Source organism: Protopterus annectens, chromosome 9.part0 (assembly GCF_019279795.1).
Source record: "Protopterus annectens isolate FY-2018-M chromosome 9.part0, PAN1.0, whole genome shotgun sequence".
Classification (NCBI taxonomy): Eukaryota; Metazoa; Chordata; order Ceratodontiformes; family Protopteridae; genus Protopterus; species Protopterus annectens.
In genome coordinates, this window is record NC_056743.1 from 721,761,430 (window position 1) to 721,786,738 (window position 25,309).

At 45.2% G+C, this 25,309-nt stretch overlaps 1 protein-coding gene across 1 annotated transcript in view; it reads left to right on the forward strand.

Moving 5' to 3' along the window:
* The window catches only part of RUVBL2 (RuvB like AAA ATPase 2), a 1,077,211-nt gene extending 1,066,318 nt beyond the window's left edge, over positions 1 to 10,893 (forward strand). The window contains exon 15 of the mRNA XM_044083345.1: positions 10,711 to 10,893. Within this exon, the coding sequence (XP_043939280.1) occupies positions 10,711 to 10,736 (26 nt within the window). The 3' untranslated portion in view covers positions 10,737 to 10,893. The remainder of the gene's footprint in view (positions 1 to 10,710) is intronic.
* The last annotated feature ends 14,416 nt before the right edge of the window (positions 10,894 to 25,309 follow it).

Here is a 25,309-nt window from a genome sequence, read left to right on the forward strand (position 1 = left end):
AATTCTTCCCCCCTTTGAACCTGCGGCTTCATGTTCTATAAAATTACTTTCTTGGAAGACACTCTTTTTAGTAGCTATCACCTCAGCTAGAAGAGTCTCTGAACTTCATGCTCTGTGTAGTCGACCCCCTTATCTAGTTTTTCATAAAGACAGGGTGTCCTTGCGTACTAACCAGTCTCTTTTGCCCAAAGTAGCTTCATTGACAAATTTGAATCAAACCATTGAGCTTCCTGTTTTCTTCCCAAATTACTCTAATAGGTCAGAACAAAAGTTACACTGTTTAGATGTTCATCGCCAACTTAGGTACTATTTAGACAGGACCAAACAATTCAGGAAATCTGACCAACTGTTTGTTTCTTATGCAGAAGGTAGAATGGGCCTTCCAGTTTCTAAAGTCTCTCTCTCTATATGGCTTACTTCGTTGATAACCCTAGTGTATCAGATAAGACATCAACGATTGCCATCCAAACCCAGGGCTCATTCAACTAGAGCTTTAGCCACTTCGGTAGCTTTCCAAGATAGGCTGCCTATTGATTCAATTTGTTCTGCAGCTACTTGGGCTTCTCCCCATACCTTCATTTCTCATTATAAGTTGGACTTGGCCTCTAGAGACCGAGCCAACTTTGGTTCCACTGTACTCAAGAGTCTGTTCCGATAGGCCACCCGGGACAAGGTGCTAGGGACGCGGTCCCATCCAGCAAGAATGAAGGCGAGATTGACAACTTAACATTTAGAAGTTATGTACCTACCATAGCGTTCCATGTTAGTTGTCTTCTTCTCGCCTTCTTTCTTGCGTCCCACCCTCCTTCCCCCTAGCCAGGACAGACCTAGAAGAGTTTTCTTGTTCCTTATGGAATTTTTTTTTTGCTGGCCTTAGCTTTCAAACGAGATCTGAGGAGTTACCGCATAGCATTGTGGGATATAGGGGAGCCTCGAGCCGGTGGAACTAGCTCTCGAGCTTTTAGAGTGGCCAAGTCAGAGCCGAGGATCGGCTCCGAACCCCATCCAGCAAGAAAGAAGGTGAGAAGAAGACAACTAACATGGAACGTTATGGTAGGTACATAACTTCTAATTTTACCTACATTGCACTATACTAAATTCTGGTTAAACACAAAGTAGTTACATTTCTATATACATTTATATACATATAGTAGATACCTTTATATATTCTAAGATTTTACAGAGAGAGAAATTATTAAAGAAAAAGTCCATATGCAACTTAGTGGATTGTACAGGCAACATTTATGTTTAAAAATTGATGTTAAGTTCTATCTCGCCTTCATTCTTGCTGGATGGGTTCGGAGCCGATCCTCGGCTCTGACTCTGCCAATACTAAAGCTCGAGAGCTAATTCCACCAGCTCGAGGCTCCCCTGTATCCCACAATGCTAGGCGGTAACTACTCAGATCTCGTTTGCCTCTAAGCTGACGAGGTGCTTTTTCTACCGGCTCTGACAGGTTAGTAGAGTTATTTACTAAAATAATCCTTTTAGACCTATTTTTCTCCCCTTTAGTATAAAATTTAATTTTATTAGTTTCCTACAGTTAATCGGGTCCACCTTAGTGTTTAATTGACCCTTTTATTTCTCTTTTACAAGTTAGGCCTTAGGCCTCTTCCCCTTCCTGGTCCTTCTGTGTGACTGGTTTTATATTTTTGTTTTAAGGTGTGCTTTTGTGTTTGTGTGTTTTTTATTAAACACTAATCTTACAATGTCTAAAGATTCAAAGGTCTCGGGCTTCAAGAAGTGTGATTCGTGCTGTCAGAAAATGTCTCTGACAGACGGTCACACTTCTTGTGTGTATTGCCTGGGACCTCTGCACCTGCAGGACTCATGTGCTGTGTGTCATGGTTTCAGCCCTAGAGTCCTGCAGGAACGCAAAAATAAATTAATTTTGCGTGGCTTATTAAAGCTTGAAGGCCCCCTGACCCAGTCTGTGTCGGGGAAGCCTTGTAAGACTTCCAGACAGTCTGCTCCGGCTTCAGAGCCGTCCTCTGGAAGCATCAAAACTGCTTCGACATCGGCTCCGGCTGGAGCCGATGTTTCTAAGCCTCATACTATTACCTCGGCTCCGGCCGGAGCCGAGGCTGATACGACTCAGTCGGCTCCGATACTTTTATCGGAGCAACCTTTAAGAAAAAGGTCTAGGTCTCCCTCCATCGGCTCCGTTCACTCGGCGCCAGGGTCCCCTCTTCTTTCGGAGTGGAGCCATAGATCGCATTCCTCACGGTCTTCCAGGCTATCTGACCATGATTTGCATAGGGTAGTGAGTAGACTTCTCAAGTCTGAGGCCCTGGCCCAAATGCTTCATAGCCCGACTCATCAGTCGGTGGCTATTTCTGTCCCTCAGTGTGCTCCTCCTTCGACTCCTTTGAGCTCGGAGCCGGGGCTCATCGGAGCCATGACTGTCGGTGCGTTGGATCCGATACCTTCCCTTTCGGCTCCGTCGTCTGCCCCGATCTCCTCTTTGGAGGGATCTCGGCACCGAGCTTTCCTCATCGGCTCCAAGGGGGCGAGTGGCATCGGACCCTTGTCCGACCCCGCTCTCCCTCTCGGTGCTTCGGCGCTGGTGAGTTCGGTTCCAACATCGGCCTCGGAGCCGTCCCTGTCGGTGACGGGGGGGGGGGTCCTGGTCTCTTCAGAGCGGGGACCTCTGGCCTTGCCCGATAGGAGTGCCTTTGAGGTCATGCGGAGCGTGCTAGAACCAGAGTCTGCCCCACAGTCGGCTCCGTCAGCCCCTCCATCATCAGTGCCTGCGGTGATTTCTACTCACATCCTTGCTTCAGACCGCAGAGTGCCAACTCCTCAAGTTTCCCCATTGGGAATTTCCTCCTTTTCCGAGGCCTCTCCTGACCCGGTAGGAGAACCCCCTAGGAAGAGGCAGTGCAATAGGAAGCACATTGACTCCCCTGAGTCTATCACCTCTGACACTGACTTGGAGGAATCTGAAGGTTCTCCTCGATCCCCCTCTGAGGATGTCTCCTTTGCTGACATCCTTGAAATCCTGAAACAGAGGGGGAACTGGCCAGCCCTTAACCCTTCAGAGGATGAGTCATTGTACCTTGAGGCGTTCGGCTCTCACCCTTCTACCTCCTGGGTGTCCCCTCCCTTTGACCCCCTTATGGAAGTGGTGGCAAGGAAGGCCTGGATGGCTCCTGATTCAGTGGAACCCACCCCGAGGAGGCCGTCTAAATTTATTACTGCCCCTAGAGATAAAGATTTTTTATCTAAAGGCGTCTCCGTCTATGCCATGGTGGTGGCTGCAGCCACTAAGATGGAGTTAGCCGATCCTTCGGTACCTGTTCATCCTCCTAATAAGGAATCTAGGACCATGGACAGGTACGGTAATTGGATGTTTTCATCAGCGACTTTTTCAGTGCGGTCGCTGAACTATCTATGTCACTTCACTCGTCTCCAGAGAGATTTACTCAAGGATACGAGTGAAGAGGTGAAGGATCCAACAGCTGAGGGGTTCCAAGATAGAATGAACTCACAGTTGGCAACCCTGAACTCCATCGTTAACTCCTCCATGCGGCTTATCTCATATGCTGCGGATGGGGCGAGTAGAGCCGCAGGCACAGGCGTTGCCCTACGGCGTCATGCCTGGATGCGGCTGTGCAACTTTGCGGACCCTTTCAAGGCGTCCTTCACCAATTCCCCCTTTGATGGATCATTCTTGTTTGGTCCTCAGGTGAAGGATACATTGACTAGGTGCGAGGTGGAAGGTAAGACTCTCTCTGCCGTGGGAGTCCGTTTTTCTACCCCTTCTAGGCCTTATCCCAAAGGTCAGAGGGTAGGAAAGATGTGGTTCCGCAAACAAACCCAGGGAGTCTCATCTGACGCACAAGGTCGATTCCCCTCTAGAGGCAGAGGGGGGAATAATAATAGACACCGCCCTAGAGGCAGAGGAGGTCCGCAAAACCAGGGTAGCAGAGAAACTTTCTCTGATAAACCTTTTCAGCATCCCTGAGGTGCTGCTCGGCTGTCCACCTTCGGAGGCAGTCGGGGGAAGATTATCTCTGTACCCAAAAGTCTGGCTTTCCCTTACACAAGACAAATGGGTACAGTCGATCATATCCGAGGGTTACACAATTCCCTTTATTCACATTCCATCCCAACCCAAAGGATCCCTTCCAGACGTTCCACCCAGTCTAAGGGAACAAGCAGCACTAGAAATTTCAAAGCTGCTATCAAAAAGAGCTATCCAATCAGTCCCAGCAGACCAACAAGGATCCGGAATCTACTCCAAATTCTTTTTGGTACCAAAAAAAACAGGGGACTGGACACCCATACTGGATCTCAGCAACTTAAACAAGTATGTCAAAAAAACAAAATTCCGGATGGTCACGCTACAGTCCATTCTACCCTTCTTGGGTCAGGACAATTGGATGTGCTCGATAGATCTTCAGGACACGTACTACCATATAAAGATGAACAGATGCTCCAGGAGATTTCTCCGCTTCAGGCTGGGAGCCAGTCACTATCAATTCAGAGCCCTGCCCTTTGGTCTCACTACAGCCCCCCGAGTGTTTACCAAATGCATGGCAGTGGTCGCGGCTCACTTGAGATGTCAAGGATTCCAGGTGTTTCCATATTTAGACGACTGGCTCCTTACTGCCACCACCAGACATCAACTACTTCTATCCAGAGACTTCACTATCCAAACTTGCCAAGCTCTAGGCATTTCAATAAATTTCGAAAAATCTGCCTTGTCGCCTTGTCAATCTATTACCTTTATAGGCGCCACATTAAACACACTCAATCTTTCAGCCAGACTCACAGAGCAGAGAGTGTCAGACATCCGCAAACAAGTTTACCTTCTCTTACAATGCAACAAAGTCAAAGTCAGACTAGTTTTGAAGGTATTAGGACTCATGGCAGCAGCTATCCCCCTTCTCCCCTTAGATCGCTTCCACATGAGGATCCTCCAGTGGATGCTGTTTACTCAATGGTCCTTCCAACAGCTCCCGATGTCCCACACCATATTGTTGACTCAATCATGCAAGAATCAACTGTCTTGGTGAATCACATCACCTCAGCTTCTCCAAGGAAGACCCTTCTCCCCCCCCCCAGTCGCCACGTTGACAACAGACGCCTCCCTGATCGGGTGGGGGGGGCATTATCAGGGCAGGACAGTCCAGGGCACGTGGCAACCTTTCGAGTGCCACTTGTACATAAATGTCTTTGAGATGAGAGCAGTGCTTTTAGCGTTGCAAGCCCTTCACGACTCTCTTCCCACAGGGACTATTGCAATTCAGACGGACAACATGTCCGTAGTGTGGTACATCAACAAACAAGGCGGAACCAGATCATACACCTTATGTCGAGAGGCACTCAGACTTTGGCAATGGGCGATCTCTTCTCAGCGTTTTCTGGTAGCAACACACATTCCCGGGAAATCCAATGTGATTGCAGACAAGTTGAGCAGGGCAATTCTCATGCCCCACGAGTGGTCTCTCAAGAAATCAGTACTGGGAGAAGTATTCCAACGATGGGGCCAGCCTTGCTGCGATCTTTTTGCTACTCCCCAAAACAGCAAGTGTCGCGACTTCTTCACTCTCTTCCCATTACCAGGCCATCCCACCAGAGATGCTCTAGTCCACGATTGGCCCCGGGGAATTCTGTATGTCTTTCCCCCCTTTCCACTGATAACTCAACTAATTCAGAAAGCCATCGCCTTGAGAGTGACAATGATCCTCATTGCCCCTTACTGGCCTCGACAGATATGGTTTCCGTTCCTTCATCGTTACCTTTTGGAGCAGCCTTGGCATCTGGACCCAGTGCCAGATCTGTTGACCCACCAATCGGGCCAGCTGCACCAGTCTCTTCATTCTCTCAACCTCACAGCGTGGTTTCTCAGGCTCCGACCCTAGCCAGGCTTCCCTTAATATCTCGCTCGGTCCGAGATATCTTGATAGCCTCTCATAAATCTTCTACCCGGAAGATTTATAATAGCAAATGGAAACGCTTCTCCTTTTGGGCAACATCAAAAAATATAGATCCCTTCACTGCACCTATCCAGTCTATTCTGGACTTTCTAGCAGAACTCTTTCATTTAGGCTCTTCATCTACCATTAGAGTTCAGTTGGCTGCTATATCTCATTATCATGTAGGTGTATCGGAGTCTAGCATCATGGCTCACAAGCTCTGCAAAGCCTTTTTGAGGGGTGTTTTTCTTCTCAAACCTCCAATCAAAGATCCCCCGCCTCAATGGGACTTGAACTTGGTTCTGGCATCCTTAATCCTCCCCCCTTTCGAACCAGCGGCTTCATGTTCCCTGAAGTTGCTTTCATGGAAGACACTTTTTCTAGTAGCCATAACTTCAACGAGAAGGATATCTGAACTCCATGCTCTATGCAGTCGCCCTCCTTACTTAGTTTTTCACAAAGATAGGGTATCCCTCCGTACTAATCCTTCCTTTTTACCTAAGGTTTCCTCTCAAACAAACCTAAACCAAACAATTGATCTTCCCGTCTTTTTCCCTAACTATTCCAACATGTCGGAACAAAAGCTACATTTTCTGGATGTTCACCGCCAACTTAGATATTATTTAGACAGAACTAAGCAATTCAGGAAATCTGATCAGCTTTTTCTATCATATGCAGAAGGGAAATCGGGCCTTCCAGTTACCAAAGTTTCCCTTTCTAGATGGCTCACCTCTACAGTTACATTCATCTATGAGATCAGACATCAAAAACTACCTTCATGACCTAGAGCTCATTCAACTAGGGCATTAGCTACATCCGTAGCTTTTCAGGACAGGCTGCCAATAGATTCGATTTGTGCAGCAGCCACTTGGGCTTCTCCTCGTACCTTCATTTCACATTACAAATTGGACATGATCTCCAGAAACCGTGCCAACTTTGGTTCCACTGTTCTCAAGAGTCTGTTCTGATAGGCCACCCAGGATAAGGTGCTAGGGACGCGGTCCCATCCAGCAAGAATGAAGGCGAGATAGACAACTTAACATTAAGAAGTTATGTACCTACCATAACGTTCCATGTTAGTTGTCTTCTTCTCGCCTTCTTTCTTGCGTCCCACCCTCCTTCCCCCAAGCCTGGACAGACCGATAGGAATTCTTTTTGTGATCTTCCTCTGGAAGAGTTTTATTCCCACACGTTCTACCACCTCTATTTCCCCTTTTGTTAGGTCTGGGATACCTTACACTCTGGTTTATATAGAGGTGGGTTACCCTTCTCCATACTATGGAGACTAGAGTTGCTTGGTCTAGCTATCAAACGAGATCTGAGTAGTTACCACCTAGCATTGTGGGATATAGGTGACCCTCGAGCCGGTGGAATTAGCTCTCGAGCTTTAGTATTGGCCGAGTCGGAGCCGAGGATCGGCTCTGAACCCATCCAGCAAGAAAGAAGGCGAGAAGAAGACAACTAAGATGGAACGTTATGGTAGGTACATAACTTCTTATTTTGTCATTTCAGTGAGAGGTTGAGAGTATTCTGTTTAAGGAGAGTATTTGGAGAGTATCATATGGTAATGTATTCAGTATTATTTGACTTATTGTGAGTAGTAAGAATTTGTTGCTAGACCCTGAGGTCCCTTGTTGTATAGTAGGCAGTAATATGTTTTGTAATGCAGGGCATTTTTCTAGATGAATGAGTTTGTGTGCTGTAAGTTAATTGTGAATGCTTTAGGTAGTTGTGTAGTTCAAGCCAGTTTTAATTGCTTTAAGCTGTGACAGTGGTGGGTCCTATGAGGGAGACTGGTGGCAAATTTAGCTGTTTTGTAGTAGCAGGAAGCAAGTTTCTTTTTTGAGTATTGTTTAAGCTTGTTAGGATAGGAGTGGCATGTAAGATAGTTGGCAATAAGAAGGTGGTGGCTAGAGTTTTTCTTGCAGTATCTGTAAAAAAACCATTGATCTTGTAAAGGCCTAGTTTTCGGTGTGTAGATTTAATGGTGTGCAGTATATGCTGGACATATATGAGATTTTCATCTATAATAACACATAGAAGTTTACTGTGAGTTAGTTTCAATGACAGTATTATTTGCTGACTTCATGGTAAAAGATTGCTTTTGATTTTGGCAACTTTCAGATAAAAAGCATTAATTTTATTGGGGTTGAGTAGAAGGTTTGATTCTTCGAGCCAGGTTTCTACAGAGAAGAAAGATTTTTTGGTAATGTTTTAGAGCTTATTTATTGTTGAGGCCACACACATTCATGTTCAGTCATCTGTATCCAGAACTAAACTAGCATGGTGAGTGGAGTTGTAGAGGTTATTAAATAAATATATGAAATAGGAGAGGACCCAGGAGGGACACTTGTGGTAACTGATTGAAAGGATGAGTAGGTTTGTTGCCATTTAACTGCTTGTTGCCTTCCAGAACTAATGGTGGAACAGAGGCCCAAAAGCAGGGACAGATTTTAATTATTGGTCTTATAAAGTTTAGAACATTATTATAACAACAGATATTGCATTAGCATACATTTGCTGAATGCTATAAAGTCTGAAACTCCAGTTGTCTGTCATCCTATCCTCAGTAATTTGCCAGAAAAAAAATCACAGGAGGTACACACCAAACATATGAGGCAAAAATCTGGACAGGTAAGGTTATGGCAGGTAACAAACTAGACAGTGAGGTAAGTTTCCACCTCCTAAAGGAAATAGTGAGTGTTGAGTGTATTTCTAGTTCCTCTTCCTCCACCCTTCTCCCAGCCTACTGGGAGACGCTTTCATTTTCGGGGGGGGAAGGGGGAGGGTCCTGGGGAAGGGTCCTGCCTGCTTCCAGACAGGTGTATAAAGGAGGGCATAGCCACAGGCTACAGATTGGAATTCAGGGCTCTCCCCTGCCCTTTCTGGGAATGCTCCTCATTCCCCCAGACGGGATGCAGTTAGAATGACCATTACTGGCACAATTTGCTCATTTCAAAGCAGTGGAGAAAATTCTCTTAAGAGAGCAAGGAAAGGGATTTTATTCCAGACATTTCTGGTACCAAATAAAAATCTTTATTTGGGCAAAAAGAATCCTAAAAGTCAATGAGTTCAAGATGTTAACCTTACAGTCTGTAGTTCCACTTCTGTTACTAAGAGAACTGTAATTCACATTGAATCTGATGGATGCATACCTTCATTTACCCATCAGCACTAACTACAATGCCTAAAGATCTGGGTGGTGGCAAGAGGACCTTCAAATGATGCCTATCTCCTTAGTTTGTCCACTACACCCAGGGAGTTCACAGAATGATTAACCCTAGCATTTTCCCACTTGAGAATATAGGAGAGCCATGCCTACACTTACCTGCTTGATTGCTTAATTCAAGAAAAGTTCTTTGAAGGGATGTTTTGGGGGTATCTCCTTTTATTATATGTCTTCTTTTTAGAAATGTTTGACCAGGTGGTAAGACTTCACTTGGACTATTGCCTGCATACATTGTAGAAGACTGAGGTACTCCTTTCAAAGTCGATTTTAGGCCTGCACGAGGCTGAGTTACAATGGGTACACAGAACTGTTTATCTGTTACAGTATGCATGTCATATGTATCTTCAGCTTTATGGAACAGATTGAAATTGGATGGGGAAGGAGAGATGCATCTGCATAAAGGCTGGCAAGCACTATGCATTCAGTGATTCACAAAAGTAGCTTTTTTTATATCCATTTTCATTACATGCCTACCTTATAGTCCCTCAACCTTTTTCTCTCAAGGTTTACTTTCGTCCCTATTTTTTTCCTCTTGTATCTGCTTCATTTTGTCTGCATGTCAGGTCCTTGATTGGTTTAGATGCTAAACAACTACTTCACTAGAAGCATTTAAGCCAACCATAGTTCTGCCCCTTTGTCATGAGGAAAAGGAGACAACGATTCAACAAATGAAGCAAGGAGACAGAAATGGTTGCATCTCTAAAATTTGGAATGTACACAGTGCTGTGTATCATCTTTTACATTGGGTCGATTGATACTTGTAATCTCCCATAAGCCATTTGATTAATTCTTCCATGCATACAAGTTTCATGGTTTAGTGTTTCTAAGGATATTGCTACCCAGAAACCCCATGGCAAGCTTCTGCTTAGACTTGATGCATTTCACCCTACTCTACAGCTGCAACACAGTCTGAGTGATATATCGTGATGCACTGGGTAAGAATACTTTTCAAAAAAGAACTTTTCTGTTTCCTTCCAGAGGCCTGATGGAGATTGGTGGTTTGTAGATTAATATGAGCACTGTCATCTGTCCTAAAATATTGTTGCTAACTTTCAGTTTATTTGTAAAAATAGCATGTAGTTTCCAACCACATCACTCTTCTTCTCTTCCTTGGCATGTGGCACATAGTTGATTTCTTCCCTAGAACAAAGCTTTATCGTCACATGGCAGAACCCTGACATATATTTTTGGGTAATAGAGAAAGACAGAGAGCCCAGGATGCATTCCCTGGGGAATGGACAGTTAAGAGATTGTGTCAGAAAAATAGAATTGTCCAGTGTATACATGCAAGTTGTAGGATTGTTGAGATCTTTCAGAAAAGGTGAGTTAAATTGTAATGTTTCATTTATCACTTGTGTAGTAGTAGATTACTTTTGTTTCTCTGTCTGAAGAAGTATGGTATTGTGTGGTGTTCTGAAGTGTACTTTTAATTTCCAAGGTATTATCTGTAATGCTTACTGTATAAAGTCTAATTTATGTTGAAGAGAAGGTTTTTTAGTACTATACATGTGGCCATGACTAATTCTGATATCTTTTGTGTTGTCATTCTCATTTCAGAAAGGGATGCAATGGATACATCTTGATAATGGTTACGAGAGACCATTATTAGTGTCAGAGGTGACTGATTTAATTTGTAAATCCACAATTGCGCATTCTTCCAAAAGCTGTCTCATCATTTTTTTTTAATCAACTTTAAAAACTCAGTTCAGTTTTATAAATTAAACATGTTTTTCCAGAGAACAGTGTCATTGTATGTTTGTGTGGTTTATCTTGATTTTGCATTGAACATTTTTGTTTAAAGATGTTTTATCATTTTTTAGGGGTTTTTTTGTAAGCTGATAACATGTTTGGTAATTGTACCTATGGAGTGCTTCAGACAGAATTTACTGTTATTGTTTTCCTTTCATTGCTTTTTAAATAGTTTATTGTTGTAACTTGTTGCTTGCAACTTAGATGTGTATTCCATAGGCTCAGTTTTCCCAGCAGTTAAATTACTGTTTGTACTCCACAAGGTGACCACTAGTTAGCAGCAGCATTATAACACAAAAGCAGACAGCAGACAAAAGTAGATTAAAGTTCTGAAGTGGTTTTGCAGGTTGTGACCTTGATTATTTTCTTGTAAAGTTCTTTCTAATCATTGTTTTTGTGTTTTTCCCTGACAATGATTTAGCACAGCTTTATATATTACATTTACACTGGTATGCTGTAATTGCAGGCAAAATTGTGGAATTGCTGTGGGTGCAGCTGTGGCCCCTGGCCTTGCTAACACTGCTTTACCTAAGTGGGAACATGAAACAGTGTGTAACTCAAGTTCCGGAGGCTCATGAAATGCCATATGAGGTCTACAGATACTATTTTTTTTTGTATTGGAAGTGTCTGAGGCAGCTTAAAAGGACTTTTTTGTTCACATGGTACTTTTACTAATTTTAGGAATTTGTCACCCATTATAATTTGGAAAAGGTCAGTTTTCATTGTCTAACCATGTACAAGCAGTCACAAGAACTTCACCATGATTTATACTGTAATCCTACCAAAGTTAATGTACTTCATGCCAGCAATATGTACCCACAAGTGACCAAATGTGACGGAATGAGGATAGCTCAGGTGTGTAAAGAGGCAATTCATAGGTCGATACTGTACAGTTAGGCTGTAGACTGTTACATGTCTAACCAATAACAAGACAGTGGCCAAAGGTAAGAATCAAGCCCTACACCTTGTGTTTGTGAGATAAACACCTCAACCATTATGCCAACCCCAAAGTTTCATTAAGAACTTGCAGGACCTTCACCGAGATTTTCTTGAGAGGTGATTTGAAAGTTCAGCCATTAGACATATCATTGAACCTATTAAGGGCCTCAAAACTTGGGACAACATTTCTGTATATCAACTGCAAAGAAGATTGTTACTTGGTTGTGGTTCTTATACTGAGGAAAGAAAAGTAGAAAAGAAGCATGACCTACACTTTAAGCAAATATGTCCATGAAATAAAGACAACAGAAAGACAAGTGTCAGTGTGGATGGCAGATTCCACATAAAGGCTCCCACGACCTCTGTTTGTTCTGTTTAGGCCCAGCCCATGACCATACCGCCTGTGATATTTGTAAATCGTTCAGCCCCAAAACTTTAAGCAGCTGTCTAGCTTTGCGTAAACTGTACTGAGAGAACCAGCTTCTTAAGCGCCTGGCATGGGTGATGGAGGTGACATCAGGTCCTTCGAATGAGCCACAAACTAAAAAGGCCAAGAAATCTCTTCCTGATCTACCAGCTGCACTCTCTCTCGTGGACATCCCTCCCAAGGCCAGTGTAGGTCTGGAGGTTGTTCCAGTATCTGTTGATGTCCCTTTGGCAGGTACCACAGGGGAAGCCCCAAAGGAGTCTACCAGCATGTCCAAGAGGGAAGTGCAGGTGTCCAACTCGGGTGAAATGGGGGAACCATACCTCATTATTTCTGAGGGTCCTCAGGGCGTCACTCAAATCACTGTGCATGAGGATGTGCTTATTGATGCAGTTTAATGTAGGCCGCCATCAGGCCCTTCTACATTACTTCACATTGAAACTCCTACAGTGAAAAAAGTGAACACTAAGCACAATTGCTCCTTCTCAGCCAGAACACCCCCCCCCCGATCAACAGGCTCCAAAGCCTTTTCAGTGCTTTCATGGCCCTGCGCCAGTTCTCACCTTCTTCTTTCCCTTGGCAGTCCTTTTTTCCCTTTACTGCATTCAAGAGGACAGCTACAGACTCCTCTTTGGATGAGGAGGAATCCTCTGAAGATGACTCATTGGCCTATTCCACCCAGATAGCTTCACGACTAGGGTATGCCTTCCCAGAAGAGGAATCTAATGGTACAGATTCCCCTGGGGGAGATATTTCCTTTGGAGAAACTATCCAAAAAAGAAAGAATTTTTCAATTGAGACTGCTGCCAAGTCTCAGATATTCAAAAGAGGTATTATGACCTCTTGCAGATGGATTCTCCATCACCGTATGCTATTCCCCAGTTCTGCCAGCCTTCCTGGAAGCATTTACTGGTGCTTCCAAGTGCCCAGATTCTCAAACCCCTTCTCCCAGGTGCCTAGACAGGTTCTACAAGATACCCGAGGGTGTTAAGTTCCTGTTAAAATTCCATCTGCAGGCCTGCAACCATTTCTATCTCAGCTAAGACCTTCAAGTTCTTGCCTTCTGCTTCCTTACTGACCTCTGATAAAGACAGCAAGGTTATGGAGAGAGTGGTGGAAAAAGGTCTACACCTCTGCTATCCTGGCCTTCAGGGCAATTGATTACCAGACTCCCGCGGCCAAATACTCTCTGGGTCTCCTCTCTGATGCAGGAAAACTCCTTTCTGAGCTTCCAGATTCTCCTCCCAAGGCAAAACTAGCTGCCATTCTCAACTCCTCTGCCCAGGTTATGAGGCATTTCATCAAGTGCAGATGTCCTTCAAGGATGCATCTGCAGTCCTTACAAATGGGTTGTCCTGTCGTCAGGCAGCCCTTCGGTCGGCCGGATTCCAAAGTCTGGGTCCGGCTTCGGCTGGTGTCGCACTTCACCCGACGTCATCACTGCAGTTTTTCGGGTATAAAGGCATCAGCCGACGCCATTTTCCTCAGTCTTTCTTGCCGCGTGGCGCCCGAAGCAGAAGCTGTTCGCAAGTGCCGGTCGGTCAGATCCAGAGATTACTACTACCGAATACTACTTCAAAGACTTCTAAAAAGCTAAGTACCCCGTTGGGGACTCTTTCTTGCCTCAGCCGATGTCAGATAAAGTGAATAACTGTTTATCTTGTGGGAAACAAATACCTCATAAGGATTTCCACTCCTACTGTATACATTGTTTAGGCCCAGACCACGACATAGCAGCTTGTCTAGCCTGTGCTTCTTTTAACCGACGGACGCTTAGACGTCGGTCGGAGTTTGCCGAACAGATTTTCGGCTCTGATTTTGCCTATATTATGCCGTCGGATCCTCCGACAACACAAATTACCAAAAAACGCAAAGAAAAGGACCGGCACTCACGGTCCGCGGTTTCGGCCGAAACCGCGATTAAGCAAACTGCGAGTGTCTCGGTTTCGGCCGAAACCGAGCAAGCGGTTCTTTCTTCAGCCGAAACCATGCCTTCTACCGAGGCCTCCTCTAACCTGGTAGAATCGGCTTCTGAAATCCAACCTTCTGTTGCGGTTTCGCAGGAGTTATCAGACACTATTCCCCTGGATATCTCTACCCCTGCACGTGGAGCTGCTAGGCCTCCTGCAGCCATGTCTATTAAGGCCTTTGCCAGGGCTAAAGCAGCCAAAGCTTCAAAAACGGTGCCTGCCAAACCCCCCTCACACAGGCCCAGCACCAGCTCCCATATGCTTTCTTTAGCTGAGGATCTCATTTCTTTAATTCTTGGATCCCAGCCTCATCCAGACAGGACCTCTCACCCACCTCCAGAAAAGAGGCCTAGAGCAGAGCCCCCTGAGCCAGTATCCACAGATGATTCCTCTGATGACTCAGAACATACAGACCCTCCTGAGGCTCCTTATTCCCCTTACGAAGACTCTGATGCCGAAGAGTCCATTCCTTCAGCCTCTCCACCTGAGGAAATTTCCTTTGGGGAAACCTTGTATGCTATGAGGGAACAATTTCAGTGGCAGGGCCAAGATTTCTCAGACTCCAGAAAAAGGCTTAGAACCTTTCTATATTTGCCACAACATAGGCCTTTAGCTATACCTCCAGTTCTTTCTGTTGTAGATGATGCATTTAATGATGCTTGCACTGCTCCTGATTCATTACCTCCGGCTCCTGCTAAGCCCGATAGGTTCTACAGGGTCCCGGACACTCATCACCATTTATACAAGGCTCCTTTTGCAGATCCAGAGACTATCTCCCAGGGCCCTAAAGCTGTAGCAGCTACTTCTACTAAAACCCCCCTCCCCTCTGAAAGGGAATCCAGGTCCCTAGAGAGATGGGGTAAAAAAGTTTACACCTCTGCTACTTTGTCAGCTAGGGCTTTGAACTGCCAATTTCATATGATTCAATATCAAGAGTTTATGCTTGACCAGTTAACTAAAAAGCTGTCCTCTGAAGAATCTTTAGATAAAAAATATGTTCAGGATGTGGTACATAACATACAGCAGGTTAGTAACCATTCTTTAAAATGTGGCTATGATGCACTGGAGGCTTCCTTTAGATCAGCCATGACTGGCACAGTTATCAGGAGACATGCATGGTTGAAAGAACAGGCATTACCAGACCATGTCAAATCAAAGCTTTTGGATGCACCCATGGACAAGGTCAATTTATTTGGTTCCCCTGCACAGCAGGTACTAAAAAAGATGGAAGAGAAGGCGAAATCTGTACAAACAGTGAAAGATTTCTTACAGGTTCAACCTCCAAGGTTTAGCAGGAACTGGCCCTCCAAGAATTGGTCCTTTCCGGACTCATCTAAGACACAGAGAGGCAGGAATAGGCATTCTAGAGGCAGAAACCAATCCAGGGGTGCCTACAGGGGACGCCAGTGGCAAGGCAACAACCAGTGAGGCACGGACGCAGCCACCACCACTACAACAACACAATCACAGTGACTTGGCTGTGGCACCGCCTACCAGGGAACAACTGGAAGCACCCTTAGGCGGAAAGTTAACCTTCTTTTCAAAGAACTGGCATTGCATCACAAGGGAAAAATGGATTTTGCAAACTATAGACCAAGGTTACAGGTTCCACTTCCATACTCTACCAGGAAAGAGAGGAATGCCAAACCTACCACCAACTCAAAAGGCAGAAGCTCTAAAGCAAATATCTCAACTATTAAGAATGAGAGCTGTGGAAAAGGTACCACCTATGGAGCAAGGAAAGGGATTTTACTCCAGACTCTTCCTGGTACCAAGAAAAGAGAACAAATGGAGGCCTATTCTAGACCTGTCCGCTTTAAACACATTCCTCATTGTTCCAAAATTCAAAATGCTGACACTACAGCAGCTTCTTCCCATGCTGGGCAAGGAGTCTTGGCTGGTAACTCTAGATCTCAAGGAGGCATACCTGCACGTCTCCATACGACCAATTTGCAGAAGATACCTCAGATTTCTTGCAGGATCAGAGCATTATCAATTCTCAGCATTGCCCTTTGGCTTATCTACTGCGCCCAGAGTGTTCACGAAATGCCTGGCATCAGTGATTGCTCATTGCAGACTTCAGGGGATCCAAATTTATCCCTACCTGGACGACTGCCTGATACAAGCGGACAACAAAAGCAAGCTAACAGAAGACTTACAAAGAGTCATTTACCTGCTGCAAGCCTTGGGATATACAGTCAATATAAAAAAGTCAAGGCTGATCCCATCCCAAAGAATTACCTTCCTGGGTGCAGAGCTGGACACAACAAAACAAATGGCATTCCTAACTGCAGAAAAGAAAGAGCAACTACCTCTCTACTTCTTGGCATTAACAAAACAGAACCATCTAACTGCAAGAAAAGTACTACAAGCCCTAGGCTTCATGGCATCCTGCATAATTCTGGTCCCTCATGCCAGACTGCACATGAGAAAGCTACAGTGGTACCTAAAGAATTTGTGGTCCCAACACAAGCACAGCCTAGAAACCAAAATTCCAATACTCCCATGCCTGAAGCAAGAGTTCCTATGGTGGGCTCAGGCCTGTCAATCAAACACAGGACTGCCCTTCTGCAACAGTCAACCAAGCCAAACCATCACGACAGATGCCTCAGACCTCGGTTGGGGGGCACACATGATGGGCAAGTGCATACAAGGCTTATGGACTCAAGACCAGCTGCGCCTGCACATAAATCTAAAGGAAATGCTGGCAGTAAAATTGGCAATCCAGTCATTCAGACCATTTCTCCAAGAAGGTCAGTTGATGATAAGGACAGACAGCACCACAGTTATGTGGTACATCAACAAACAGGGAGGCACACATTCATATCCTCTATGCCGGCTGGCACTGGACCTATGGGATGTGGCTCTGAGCTACAACATTCAGTTACAAGCAATTTTGTACCGGAAAAGAAAACATTCTAGCAGACATATTAAGCAGAACTACCACAGATGCCCACGAATGGATGCTGCATCCGGACATCTTCAAAGCCATCACAAGACAATGGGGATTACCACAAATAGACTTATTTGCATCCCCACTCAATCACCAGCTAAAGAAATTCTGCACAAGGACGTACCACCCACTTGCTTGGAAGGTGGACTCCCTATCTTTCAGTTGGAAAAACCTGACAGCATACGCATTCCCACCACTTCCTTTGATGCACAAGGTGCTTTTGAAGATCCAAGGATCATTCTGATAGCTCCAGACTGGCCAAGACAACATTGGTACCCATTGCTGAGGAGCATGTCTCGGGAACAAATATGGACACTACCCATAATCCCATTACTGTTAACACAGAACAACTACAACATCCTGCACCCAAACCTGAAAACTCTGCAGCTAACTGCCTGGAACATTACGTAAGAGCAATTAACCCAAATTTATCCCAAAGGGTTAAAGACATAATCCTGGAGGCTCGTAGACCTTCAACAAGAAAGAATTATGCAGCAAAATGGAAAAGATATCTCATTTGGAGTACTGCAAAGGGAAAAGATGTGACACTGGTAAACATAGCCAACATCCTGGAGTACTTGGCAGAGCTCTTCCATACAGGCCTGTCCTATTCTTCCATCAAGATACATGCATCAGCTATTTCAGCAGAATACAGCTTGGGATCCTCCTGTCTTCTCTCATCCTCTGCTCAGACAGTTTCTAAGAGGAATTAAAAATGTAAAACCTCCCAGGAAACCACCATTGCCAGCATGGGACTTGAACTTTGTGCTAGAAAAATTGACACTCCCCCCTTTCGAACCAGTAGCAACAGCAGAATTACAATACTTATCCTGGAAGACTGCTTTCCTGCTGGCAATAACCTCAGCAAGAAGGGTCTCTGAACTACAGGCATTAATGGCAGTGCAACCCTTCCTGATCTTCCATCAAGATAGAGTGTCCATGAGAACAAATCCTACATTTATGCCTAAGGTGGTATCCAGAGTGTTTTTAAATCAGGCTATCCACCTACCTACATTCTTCCCCAACCCACAGAACAGGGGAGAAAGACTCTTGCATACCTTGGATGTACATAGACAATTACGCTACTACCTGGACAGGACCAAGTCCAATAGAAAAACTGACCAGCTTCTGGTAGCATATGCAACAGGAAAGGAAGGAAAACCAATTTCAAAACAGACAATCTCCAAATGGATAGGAAATTGCATTAGATTTTGTTACTCCTACCATGGAAAGAAAACTCCAGAGAACATCAGGCCTCACTCCACAAGGGCTACAGCCACTACCACAGCTTTCTTACGAGGAGTGGCTGCCAAGGACATTATAGAGGCTGCTACTTGGACCTCCGTGCATACATTTGCCAAGCATTACAATTTACCTTTATACTCTAGATCCCGAGCAGGTTTTGCCACTGCTGTTTTGCAAGGGATCCTAACTACACCATAATCTCTACTTTTTTCCTCCTCCCCTAGTTTAGCTATGGTATTCTACCCATTTGTAAGGACTGCAGATGCATCCTTGAAGGACATAGTACAGTTTTGTACCTACCATAAATGTAGATGTCTGATAGGAATGCATCTGCAGTCAGGATTACCCACCCACCTTCCCCTCTGTGGTACTCCTAGGGTGTTTGCCATCCTTCAGCTAGCTTGGGGGGGATCTATTATGGTGTATTTGTTTGTATATATGTACATACATGCTTATTTTATGTGTTTGCTCTCTACTATTTGGAATACATTGGCATTTATCCAAATTTAGCCATCCAAGAGGGCACCTGGCATCTGGGGCAAGAAACACTGAGGAAAATGGCGTCGGCTGATGCCTTTATACCCGAAAAACTGCAGCGATGATGTCGGGTGAAGTGCGACACCAGCCGAAGCCGGACCCAGACTTTGGAATCCGGCCGACCGAAGGGCTGCCTGACGACAGGACAACCCATTTGTAAGGACTGCAGATGCATTCCTATCGGACATCTACATTTATGGTAGGTACAAAACTGTACTTTATGCTATAGATGCCTCTGCTAGGGCAGCGGCTTTTGGGTCAGTTTTAAGGAGAAATTCTTGGCTCAGATTACAACCCTTGCCTGATGACTTTAAGGCCAAACTGTTAGATACCCCTCTGGATACTAAAACCTTATTTCGTAGCCTGGTTGCAGAACTGTTAAAATCTTTACAGGAGAAAGGTAAGGAGCTGCAGGACCTGAAGCATATCCTGGTTTCCCCTGTTCCCAGGTTCCAAAAGAACTATCCAACAAAGACTGCTTTTATTAGGAAACCTGTCCTGTCTCCTCCTCCTCCTCCTCCTAAAAGCAAGAGAGGCCTAGGAAATGAGCTTCTTCTAAATCTACCTCGTCCACTCCAGTTCAGAAACTGCCCTTTCAGTTCCAATCCAAGCCTAGTAGCCTGTGACTACCCGCCTCCAGGGCCATCCACTCCCCTGTCCCTTTGTCTTTTTCTCTCTTGCGACTTGGAGTCAGATCACCCAGGACTCTTGGGTCCTCTCCATCATCCAGAGAGGATATTTCATGCTTTGGGAAACTTATCATGCCTTCAGAGGCATCCCACAACCACCAAAGGATCAAATGTCCCCCTTCCCTCAGGTAATTTCAGATCTTCTCTCAGGGAACTATTCAGGAGGTCCCATCTTCTCAACAAGGGAAAGGGTTGTACTCCAGAATGTTTTGGTTCTAAGGAAGGATAGCCCCTTCTGGACCTTTCCCACGTAAACTCCTTTCCGAAAGTCCCATCCTTTTGGATGCTGACTTTGCCCTCTCTTCTTCATCTCATTTTTCCCCAAGCTTTCATGGTGTCATTGGACATCAAAGACTGTTATCTTCACATCCCCATTCACCCTCTGTTCAGGAAATCTCTATGTTTTTCTGTTTCCTCTCATTTTCAGTTCTGTGCATTGCCCTTTGGTCCCTCTATGTGCTTTGCCCTTTGGTCTCTCTACGGCAACAAGGGTCTTCACAAAATGATTGGTTCCTGTCATAGCATTCTGCAGACTGCAGAGAATTCAGATCTTCCCTTATTTAGAAGATGATCTTATCCAAGCCCAATCACCAGACCTACTTCAGAAGTCTTTCCTTCACCATTTCCCGTCTAGAGAGTCTAGGCTTCGCTATAAACTGTCAGAAGTCCTGTCTGACCCCTTCACAAGACCACATTTTTCTGGGCTGCAGGATCCAAACAAATAAGATCTTTGCTTCCCTACCCATAGAAAAGGTGCTGTTCCTCACCTCTTACTTCCAGAGCATCTTACCCCTCCAGTCTGTGACTGCCAGGGACTTCCTACGCCTCCTGTGGTTCATGGAATGTACTATCCCCATGCTCCCCTCGGTCAAACTGCACATAAGGAAAATTCAATGGTTTCTAAAGACTTTTTGGATGCAACACTCCCACTCCCTGGATTTTATGATTCCACTCCTTCCCTGCATAAAAAAGAAGTTGGATTGGTGGATACTTCAGGTAACCAAAAATCCTGGTCTGCCCCTACGGCCACCCTTCCCTTCCCTAGAGTTATATACAGATGCTTCAGACACAGGCTGGGGCACAACTCTGCAATCCTGGAGGGTCAGGGAGGTGTTGTCTCCCACACAGGCAAAGGAACATATCAACATTAAAGAGATGAGAGCCCTGATTTTTGCTTTGAAAATCTTCAAACCCAAGCTTATTCCAGGGGTGCTGAGGTGGTTCACAGACAACGCCACTATTCTGTGGTACGTCAACAAGCACAGGGGAACGAAGTCTTGCCTCCTATGCAGACTAGCCTTATACACTTGGGAGCTAGCCCTTCAAAGCCAAGTCTCCCCTTCAGGCAGTTTACCTTTGCTCGGCTCACAGTGTGGTGGCAGACACATTAAGCAGGTCCATGACCCAGTCCCATAAATGGATGTTACACAGGGAAATGTTTCTGGACCTGAACCATCTTCGGGGTACGCCTCAGGTGGATCTCTTTGCCTCCCCCAACAACAGACAACTTACAAAATTTTGTGTCAGGGTTCCAGACCCCCCTGGCGTGGAAAGTGGACGCTCTTATCATTTTCTTGGAAGGGGATGTCTCTTTATGCATTCCCCACTTACCTCTCCTACTGAAGATTCAGCAGCATTGACCACAAATCTTGCTGGTGACTCCCTTTTGGCCAAGGCAGCACTGGTTTCCCCCTTCTCCTGCACTTAGCTGGGGCAATCATTACAGGTTACCCCACAGGATGATTCTGCTCACAAAGGACAAGGGAATCCTGATACATCCACAGGTGTCAACTCTGAACCTGGCTCTGTGGGTGATAGGATTTTGATTCCCTTTAGACACCTATTCTCATAGGATGTGCTTCAGTTTCTGCAGGAGACCAGAAAACCCACTACTAGGAAATCCTATGTTTCTAAATGGAAAAAGGTTTTCCATCTGGTGTAGCAAGAAGGATCTACAACCACTGTTATTGGATGTTCTGGTGGTTTTGTCCTGTCTGTCTGAACTAATGAAAGGTGGCTTATCCTACTCTTCAATGAAGGGTCACCTTTCAGCTCATCTGCTTATGTCACCCCCTTTAGCTTCAAGGTTAGAGGTGAAACCTTTCCTAAAAGGCATCTTTCATATTAGTCCACCAAGGAAACAAGCTTCTCCTCCTTGGGATCTCAATTTTGTGTTAGAGAAGCTTACGTTGGCACCTTTTGAGCCAGCAAGTTCCTCTTCCCTGCAACATTGCACATGGAAAACAGTTTTGCTGGTCACCATTACATCTGCTAAAAGAGCTTCTGAGCTGCAAGCTCTGATTTCTAATCCCCCCTTCACAGTTTTCCAGAGGTGTAGGGTATCCTTGCATACCAACCCTTCCTTTATGCCTAAGGTGGTCAGTGAGTTATCTCTTAACCACTCTATCAATCTTCCCACCTTTTTTCCTTCCCCTCAATCTAAATGTGATAGAATCTGGCAGTCTTTGGATGTGCACAGACAACTCAGATACTACCTGGATAAAACCAAGCCTATCCGTACATCTGAAAGCATGTTTGTGTCCTACCACGCAAGAGCCCTCGGTCAGCCGGTTTCCGAGCAAACTATTTCTTGGATTTCTAAAGCTATCACTTTCTATTACTCAGCCAATTGTAAGAGCCTTTCCTTTCCAGTGAGGGCACACTCCACTAGAGCAGTATCCTCTTCTGGGGCTTTCTTTAAAGGCTTGGACAGTTCTATCCTGGAGGCGGCTACCTGGTCCTCTGTTCATACTTTCACTAAACATTATAAACTCAGTGTCATCTCCAAATCCAGGGCTGCTTTTGCTAGGGCTATTGTACATGTTTTTGTTGAGAAAGCATCTTCTCCTCCTCCTCCCCAGCTTTCCCAAGCATTAGTATTGTGTAAAATCGTACCGTAAATATAGATGTCCTTCTCTTCTATATGCTGCAGTATTGCTAACCCCCCACCTCCCCCCTGATGCTTGTCTGTCTTTCCTGGTGATATGTTTTTCATCTAGGCTCAGGCTGGTGCTTGGCAACATTCAGTTCTGAGGTTGGTGCACGCAGATGTCTGCTTTATACTCGACATCCCTTTATGACAGACACACACAAGAGGATGTGCGGGGCTGCACGTACCTAGCAGTAGCATGTAGACTTTAGTATACTGGCCAGACGTATAAACAAGCTGGAGGTGAACTCCCATATGTGATGAATACTGCAGCATGTAGAAGAGAAGGAAATTATGGCTATGGTAAGATTTTACACAACTGTTCTTTCTTTGGATCTGACAGAAAATCAATGGATCTAAGTCCTTCAGATCCGAAGATCTTACCTGTGACAAAATACTCACCAACATTGGACCAATTACCTTCCAGGTTTCCCTCTCCTTTTTTGGAAATACATCATTCCAGGTCATTGTCCCTTGCTTCTTGTCATTTTTCCAGGAGTTTGACTGAGGAAGATGTGGACAGAATGATGAGGAGGTTCCTTTCAGCACAGATACAGATGGGTGTTCTCCCTGCTCATACCCCCTTGGGTCAGGAAGCCTGTCCATCTACCACATCACCACTAGCTGCTCCTTCTCTGTTCCATCTGCTTCATTCAGAGTCCCTGGATCTAAACCTTCTGGATCCAGCTGGCTCAGATCTGAAGATAGCTTTATCTTCAGATCTGAAGCTTTCTTTGAGTGCACCGGCTGTGACATCTTTGTATCTGGATTACTTTCAAAGCTGAAGCTGCCTTGTTTGGATCTAAGGGGTTGGAGTCGGCTCTGAAATTTTTGGAGCCATGTCTGCCCATTGGAGCTTCGGTATTTGATAACTCGGCTCTGACTTCCTCCTTGGAGAGATTGCTCTTAGGGCAGAGGGAGGCAACAGTTTAAAAGCTTGATATTTTGGAGCCGATGTCTTCCTTCTGTCCGGAGCAATCTGCCTTTGAGGTAGTGAAGAGTATTCTCTGCTCTGACAGGACAGATGGATCCAACCCCCTCAAATCCCTAATCTGGTTCCCAAATGTCTCTGTGCTTAGAGCCACATCATTCTACGCCACAGGAACAGCCAGCTTAAAGTCCCCAGACCACCCAGCATGGCTTTACAATCTCTTCCGACATCTCATCAGAACATATCGCAGAGGAAGTGCAAGAGGAGGCACGTAGACTCTCCACAAGAGTCAGTTACTGAGGATACGATACCAATTTCGATGAGGGAGAAGGGTCCCCATGATCACCTCCAGAATATGTCTCATTTGGAGATGTTCTTGAGATCCTTAAACAGAGAGGTGATTGGTCCTCCGGCAACCCTTTGCCAGAGGGATCAGTATTTTTGGAGGCCTTTGGAGCTGGCCCATCTACCTCTTGGGTTACTCCACCCATTGATGAGCTCATTGATTTGGTCTCTAGGCAGGCAAGGAACAAACCTCAGTTGAGACAATCCCTAAGAGGCCCGATAGGATTCTGGCTCCACCTATCGCCAAGGAATTCATGAGTAATGGGGTGCCCATGGATGCTATCGTTGTGGCGGCAGCCACCAAGATGGAACTTTTTGAACAAAGTTCCTCTGTTCATCCCTGTAACAGGGGTCTTGGGCGATGGACAGATTTGGGAAGCATGTATATGCATCAGCGACCTTTGCCCTTAGGTGGCTGATCTGTTAGATATATTTTACCAGACTACAAAGGGACTTGATCAAGGAACTTTCAAAATCCCTTTCTGGGACCATTACTGCTAAGACTCAATCTTCTGTAGCCTCTCTGTTGGCTACCCTCCAGCCCATTTCAAATTCGTCCATGAGGCTTATCTCGCATGCAGCTGAAGGTGCCTTAAAGGCAGCGGATTCAGGCATATCCATTAGGAGGCATGCCTGGATGCACTTATGTGAATTTGAGGAGCCTTGCAAGTCCTCATTCGTCAGTGCACACTTTGACAGTTTGTTGTTTGGCCCAAAAGTAAAGGACACACTGTCAAAGTGTGAAAAAGATGCAAAGACCATCTCTGCAGTGGGCATATGTTTTTCAACCCCTCAAAGATCATTTTCTAGGAATCAACAAGGTATTTGGAAAATGTGGTTCAGAAAGTCCCAAGGTCCTTTCTAGAACACACGTGGAGATAGTTCCCTTGGGGCACAGGGGGGAACTCTAATGGATGACTATACCTATGTGGTAGAGGAGGCCTGCAAAACCAGGGATCCACAGATTCTTTCTCTGATGGACCCCATCAGCACTCCTGAAAGTAGGCCCAAGTACCCCCCTCTGAAGGCAATCAAGGGTCGACTATTCCTGCACCAGAAAGTCTGGCTAGGTATAACAAAAGATACTTGGGTGCAGAGGATTATTTCCAGAGGTTATAGAATTCCCTTGTCCCTTCCACCTCCCAACTGTATGCAAAATGTCTGATGTTCCACGCAGTCAGAGGTGAGCAACAGCACTAGAAATACAAAAGCTGCTAGAAAAGAGTCATCCAGGAGGTTCCACCAGACTAAATAGAATCCGAAACCTACTCAAGATTCTTTGTAGTGCCAAAGATTACAAGGGACTGGAGACCAGTTGTGGATCTCAGCATCTTCAACAAGTCAGTTTGATATGACATAAAGTTTTGGATGGTCACACACCAGTCCATTCTACACTTCCTAGGCAAGAAAGACTGGATGTGCTCAATAGACCTTCAAGATGT